A 6,858-nucleotide genomic window follows, 5' to 3' on the forward strand; every position below is an offset into this window, starting at 1 on the left:
AATTTATGTCTATCTTGACGTGATATCAATTCGGATAAAACATGAATCACGATCCATACATCTCTTGATGTAGCGCTAGCGTCTTCTCAAAAAAAAGTACTATATTAATAATATTAGAAGTTTCAATAAAATCGCCACATTTCATTGTTCTTTCTTTCCCATTTAAATACTTTAATATTGGATCAGAGCTGAAACAATTTAATACTAATAAAACGAAAAGGTAGAAGTAGAGAAAGGAGAATATGCTGCTGCTGCTGCTGCTGCTGCTGCTGTTGTTCTTTTACTGTCCTATACGAAACTCGAACCCAAGTGGTAGACTGTCAAGAAACGGTTCTCTCGTTCTGAGTGCATTAATAAAAAAAGCAATTCATTTCAACATTATTTTACCTTAAGTTGAAAGCTTGAAGCACTGTGAGATTTGGCAACACGTGGTTTCTGAGGAAAGCAAAACCCTTTGGTTTGAATTCAACACTTTCCCCTTTCTGGGTTCATCTTCAACTTCAAGGGTTTTGGAAACACACACCCGTTTCTTTGTACTTGTTTTCCTCATCGCCGCCGCCGTCGACGGAAGTTTTTCGCCGTTGAGGATCGAGAGTTGTAAATAAATGGAGGACGGCCGGAAGAGTGATGACTGGCTACCACCTGGATGGAAAGTAGAGGGGAGGCAGAGAAGGAATGGTAAAACAGATAAGGTATGTTCTAAATTGGTTAGTTTCTGTTAACAAACAACACCCATTTTTCAAGAATTTTGCTTTCTTTTTTCCTGCTATTTTGTTTCATTTCCAAGGTTTTATCTTTGAAACTGTAAGATCCTTGTTTTGTCTTTACATTGTTTTACTCTATATCTTCGGTTTTCTGCATCATTAGCAGTTTTATCCCCCTGATGTTCCGATTTTGTAGCATGTTAAAGATGAGATATTTAGCTTCAACTATTAAATCTGTTGTACTTAGCTCTTTTTATGTTTATTTATTGATTTTATTTTGTGGCTAGGATAGATGAGGAAATGATTTGTCCCTTTACTTGAGTGCTTGGAGGATGCAACAGCTGCTTTATCTATTTGGTTTTGTAGTTGTTGGAGGGTTGATGATGCAGTGATTATATTGTTTAATGGAGAGGTTTAGTTAATGTTAACTAGTTTCATGTTTGAAGGAAACCAATGGTTCTTGTGTAAAGCTTAGCTGGACTGTGAAATCATTGAGATCAATGAAAACTAAACTTGTGAGCAATAAGTTTCCTGAGTCTCCTACGAAAACGAAATCATTAGAAAGTAAATGTTTGCAATATGATCATATTAACCCTCGAGGGTGCGTCTCCGTTAACAATTCTAGCTACATATTTTCTCGTTTTCTGGGAAGGGGCCTTAAACAGATCGAGGAGTATTCATATTAGCTCTCTGAAGTGTAGTTAACTACCCTTTGTTCCATTTATCTTTGAATTTGTTTGGAGCGGTTCTAACTTGTACCTCACTCTTTCTTCTTGGAAAATAAAACGTAGAGTTGGAGATTGAATAATATTATCTTTAGATGAGGGAAACAGTCGTAGTATTTATGCTTATGTATTTAAATGTCTTATATCTGTTTATTTGTTTTGGCTGAGCAGTTTTCTCGAATTTCTTCTCTTGATTGACTTTTGAATACTAGTTGAGAGTTATGGTGGATGCGTCAAACAAATAAAACATCTCATTGGCAACTATGAATACGAGATGATTCATTTCAATGCTTACATGACGTTTGGGCTTATTGCAGTGTTACTATGGTCCCTATGGTGAACTTAGATTCTTTTCCGGGGCGGAGGTGACTCGCTATCTTGAAAAGCATGGTTCTAAAGCAGAAGAGAAAGAAAAAGTCTCGGGCAAGCAATCTTCAAAAAATGTCTGTTGATGAAATATGATCCTCTTTTATATTTATATATATATATAAAACTTTAAATATATGTTGATTTTTGCCGAAATTTGTTTGACTAAACAAGAATTTTTTTTGAATGTTCAAGCAATATAGGTTACAGTTGAGAAGGCTGAGGCAGAAGGGTTACCCCCGGGATGGACTAAGGAAGTCAAGATAACAAAGACGGGAAATAGAGTCAGAAAAGATCCTGTACTAAATTTTTTTCATTACATTTGTGTATGTGCTTTGCTTTCTAGTGAAATTTTACACTGATTATTGTTTCGTTAATTGATATTTATATTTCTGCAGTTTTACACCGACCCTGTGAGTGGATATGTGTTTCATTCCATGAAGGATGCCCTTCGTTATGTTGAAACCGGGGAGCTAGGAAAGCTTGCTATCAAGCCTAAGGAGAAAGGCAGCAACGATGAGGATTTAGAAGAAGATAATATCTGTGTAAATGTAATCATGTTTGATTTCTCCGAGCTTCTTTATTTGCATTTCTCGTTTAATTCTATATAAAACTTTGCTAACATTAGGTAATCTTATTTAATTTCCCCGGTTACATTTATTAGTCATTTGGATAATTTTATCAGCAATTCCGTCTTTCCTGGATACACATTGGCATCGACATGCAACTACGGCTCTAGAAAAGTTAGATAACACATAATTGATGCTACTCTTGAGATAAGTACTTGCATGTCGCTTGGTGAATATGAAGTTACAGATCGAGTTTGTATAGTCTTATTACAGATTTTCGTAAAAGTGAAGTTCTTGTGTTTTGGAGTCATCACCTTTGTCTTTCTCTTGGCAAGCAGATTATTATTCCGGTGTGCATGTCTAATATCTGGGGCGTATTTTCGTTTCTAAATCTTGGATGAATATGCTTAAAAGATTTGTCGTATTTGTTAAATGGTGTCATCCCTAAGTGATTGAAGCAGCATGTATCATCTCTTCCCTCGAGGAATTGTTCGTGGGTGGTCTACGTTGATGCAAATTACGCAAAACTTTGACTGGTTCGTGATTTTTGTTTCCTGTCCCTTGGGAGCCTGTAATTGTCAAGAGCCAGAAGGTAGCTGTGAATGGAACAACTTATGAAATAGAGAGGCAGACTGCGGAACATGTTTCAAATTCGAGTGGGATAACAAAGGAAGAAGAGATTCTTACTTCTGTTAGTACCGGAGAACAGACATCCCTCTCTAAACATACTCCGGATCAGCATAAAGGTTTAAATTTGCAATCCCTTGAAGCTCTGGTTAATGTCACGGGTTTTCATTCATATTAATCTATCTTTTTTTCATCATTCTTTGTGTTGCAATCCCCTGAATCTATTGTTTAATCTTTGGTAACGGACTGTTTGATTCTGAAAGTTGTGTCGGATTCCACTGATATGCTTATTGATGACATACGATAGGGTAATGAATCTGATCCAATTTTATCTTTTATGCCTCAGCTGGAGAAGGTGCAGAGTTGAGCAACTTGAACCTGTGTAAAGCTAAGAGCTCAGAACAGATGGAACAAAAAGATTCTGAAGAAAGTGTGCATGCTTCAGGCAATGCAGTTGGAGTCCTCTCGGATAAACAGTTAAGAGACGATATAAAAGATGAAACTGGAAAAACCCAACAAGGAAAAGGCAAGACCAAGATTAAGAAAGATGTTAATGTTCCTCGACGAGCTTCAAAGCGACTTGCTGGAGTTGCACTTGATCCAACACCAGAACTAAAAGCTACTAGAGCTCGTGGATCTTCGATTAACCAATCAAGTTTACCTGATGGAGCGAAGATTTCTTCCCCTGGTAACTGTATCAATAGGGTCTCCAAACAGCCCGACCTATCATGTTCTTCTTTGGAAACTAATTGTGCCCTTGATGCATCTAAGAGTAAAGAACTGATACGGGCAACAAGTAACATGCTTTCTTCTGGGGACATGCTAGCCATGAATGGTCATGTCGGAAATTTAGAAACAAAAACTAATGTCGACAAAGATAATAGCGTTTTGCCTCTGGGAAAGCTTGAAAGTGATGTAAATGCTAGTGATGTGCAAGTATCCTATATTGATATGCCTCTTGCAGATTTATGGACTGATCCATGCATTGCCTTTGCCATTCAAACTCTTACCGGAATTCCTTGTGATACCCCAAATATCTCTGAGTCAAACAGTGGTAAAGTTCCCTTGAATCCAAAAGCTCGATCCGAGAGGGAAGAAAACGGAAACAGAATTGTTGAAAGACAAGGATGTGGTATCAATATGCCTCCGACCGACCCAACTATTTGGAAAGAAAATGCCGGAAAGGTTGAAAAAGGCCACAAGATCGAGACGCCCGGATCATCCCTCGAGATGCCTTTGGCAGATATCTGGTCAGACCCGTGTATTGAATTTGCAATAAAAACTCTAACAGGGGCAATTCCAGTTGAGTACGGTCTGGACAATCAGCTTGGTTTTGAGCAGCAGCCAATCTCTGCCCCGCATCAATTTGTTAATCACTTGACCTTGCCGGACGCGGGTATGGATAAATTCTCGCAAGCCGATTTCATATGCCAGCAATATGACGTCGCAGGTAAGTCTAGGTCTAAAGAACATGGTATTAGAAATCCTATATGTAATTACAGTCATCATCGTCGCAATGGAGAGTGGCCATGAACGCCGAAGGCTATCAACTTCTAAGCTGTGTATATAGTTCAGGAAACTAGCCGGAATTCAGGAAAAGACTAGTAACTTTTGTTGTAACCTTTTTTCATGTTATGTTTTTCATTTGTGTAGACACTATATTTCATCCTAAATATGTGATTATATAATGTATATATATTATAATGTGTATATATATATATATATATATATATATGTTATTTACACATTTTTATTCTTCTTGCTACAGACCCAATACAATGGCCCAATAATGCTCCATTTCACATAGGCAGCCCAAGAGAACTCCAAGCCCAGTACAGCTACCCAATAACACGCGACCCGAACCCGGATCCAGGACCTTCTCCAAGCTGACCCGCATTAGCGTCGCATCCTTTGCTTCAGCCGATCCTCTCGCCCAAGCGCCATTTATCCAAACCCGAGTCCACCGCCGATCCTCACGGCGCCATCAACGACGTGGTTCCACGAGACTCCTCTAGAACCAACGAAACAAGAATTAGAGTTCGATTAGAACTCTATTTGCCCTAAAATAGTAAATTAATTTACTATAAATATTACGTGTAACACCATTTGCAAGGGAAGAGGGGAGAAGCAAAAATCCACGATTATACACTGGAGACAATACCCACGAAATACCCACACGATTAGACAGTGGATTGACACGAGTATTCACAGGAAAATACCTGAGGAAATACGAGAGAAAACTAAGGGATTTGGGGTCTCAAACAAGAAACGAGAGAAGCTCTCCCGGATCGTAAACCAAACAGAGATCCAATCAAGTCGATAAAGCGTGTAGACCAGGTGGTAGCAACTTCAACACAGAATCGGAAATAACGCAAACTGCCAATCTCGATTACAACAGTATCATCGTGGAGAGTCATCCACAACTGGATGGAACCAGCGAAAGTGGGAACAGAGAGTTATCCTGCTTTTATGGTTTGTCATAATGCTTGGACTTTGAGTAAGGCTCATGCTTTTTTATTTAATATTTTCCACTGATTGATTTGAAAGCACGTGGCCTCCATGCAGTTGATTTCCTTTTCTTAAACTTTGGTTTATATGCCATTAATTAGTGTAGTTAAAACATTGGATTAAAGGCCTCCTTATATTTATAATTAGGTGCCGTGTGTATCCTAACTTACTAACTTTGAGTAAATATGGCCATTAATCACCATTAAATCATATTTTAACTAAAGTAGCAATAATGGTATTAATTTGATTAATTCGGACATTAGTTGTTTTAATGGAGATAGTAACTAAAAGAATCATTCTTATGTTTGATTAATAAATTGATTAGAATTCTTCAAACAATTTGTTATTTGATTAATTCATTTGTTAGGTTAGACAATTAGTATTATTATTTCTATCATTTTATTTTATTTTATTTTATTATTCAATTAATATTTTTTACTCGATATTTTTCTTATTTACCATCTAACATTTTTGATTTTCCAGTAATAATTTTAATCGATCAGAGCTAAGCAATTCGAATCGGATTTTTAAATTCTAATTTTCGCAATTAAAGACAACCGATAAATTAATTGGTACCGAAAGGGCGGTTCAAGGGTGCTAATCCTTCCTTGACCGTAACCGACTCCCGAACTCGACGTTTCTGGTACAACGCAGATCAGGTAAGATGGTGTCCGACCCACCTAATTTCGTTTTAAAATGGTCGGTGGCGACTCCAATCCACATTTTCCAAGTCGAAGCCCAATTTCGGGGCCCAACCGAAAGACGGTTCCGATAGTTTGGCGACTCTGCTAGGGACAGGTAAGTGAGTCATGCCAAAATTAATTTTTAGTTGTCTTTTTATGCGAAAATAGTAAATTTAAATTTAAATTTATTTATTCGATTCCAGTTATTTACCTTTGATTGTTTTTGAAATAAATAGTTGTACTAACATTTTTTTCAATGATTTCAGATTTTTGAAAAGTTTCCATCTTTGGCTCTATACCCGAGCTCCGAACCCTTTTAAGTGGGGGTGAAAGCGACGCCTTCGTGTGAATTTATTCACCGTGCGGGCCTAGCAAGTAGCCTTCGGGATTCATATACCTTATGTCTTCGTGTGAATTTATTCACCGTGCGGGCATAAGGGAATGTTTCCTCTCGAGTTTAACTTAGTCCACATAAGCTTGTAATGGGCTTAGGACTAAGGGTCTGGCAAGCCCAAGGGGGCACCGGCAAGGAGAACTCGAGTACCTTTTTAGAACCTAAACCGGGAAAGTACAGGGAATTAGAGCCCACCCCAAAACCTCATTCCAAACCATAGGATGCTTTGTTTCCTGCTTTATTTTCTGTTCAAAGCATGCGAACTAGACAAATATGCGACTA

The 6,858-nt window shown here is 37.9% G+C and overlaps 1 protein-coding gene across 3 annotated transcripts; it reads left to right on the plus strand.

The window, feature by feature from the left end:
- The first annotated feature begins 221 nt into the window (after positions 1-221).
- On the plus strand, positions 222-4,621 carry LOC120118010. Of its 3 annotated transcripts, none has more exons than XR_005515713.1 (7): positions 222-692; positions 1,747-1,872; positions 1,999-2,094; positions 2,239-2,346; positions 2,930-3,022; positions 3,055-3,110; positions 3,338-3,373. XR_005515713.1 is itself a non-coding variant. In XM_039138161.1 (5 exons), exons 3-5 carry the CDS (start codon positions 3,006-3,008, stop codon positions 4,522-4,524), a joined length of 1,260 nt encoding a protein of 419 aa, XP_038994092.1. In that variant the 5' UTR covers positions 2,386-2,528; positions 2,843-2,857; positions 2,957-3,005; the 3' UTR covers positions 4,525-4,621. The 3 variants fall into 3 exon arrangements, 1 of the variants encoding a protein (XP_038994092.1); XR_005515711.1 differs by having other exon boundaries at positions 256-692; positions 2,194-2,346; positions 3,338-3,358; XM_039138161.1 differs by lacking the exons at positions 222-692; positions 1,747-1,872; positions 1,999-2,094; positions 2,239-2,346 and adding exons at positions 2,386-2,528; positions 2,843-2,857 and having other exon boundaries at positions 2,957-3,022; positions 3,338-4,621.
- Positions 4,622-6,858: the final 2,237 nt, after the last annotated feature.

Source organism: Hibiscus syriacus, unplaced genomic scaffold (assembly GCF_006381635.1).
Source record: "Hibiscus syriacus cultivar Baekdansim isolate YM2019G1 unplaced genomic scaffold, ASM638163v2 tig00000916_pilon, whole genome shotgun sequence".
Taxonomy (NCBI): domain Eukaryota; kingdom Viridiplantae; phylum Streptophyta; class Magnoliopsida; order Malvales; family Malvaceae; genus Hibiscus; species Hibiscus syriacus.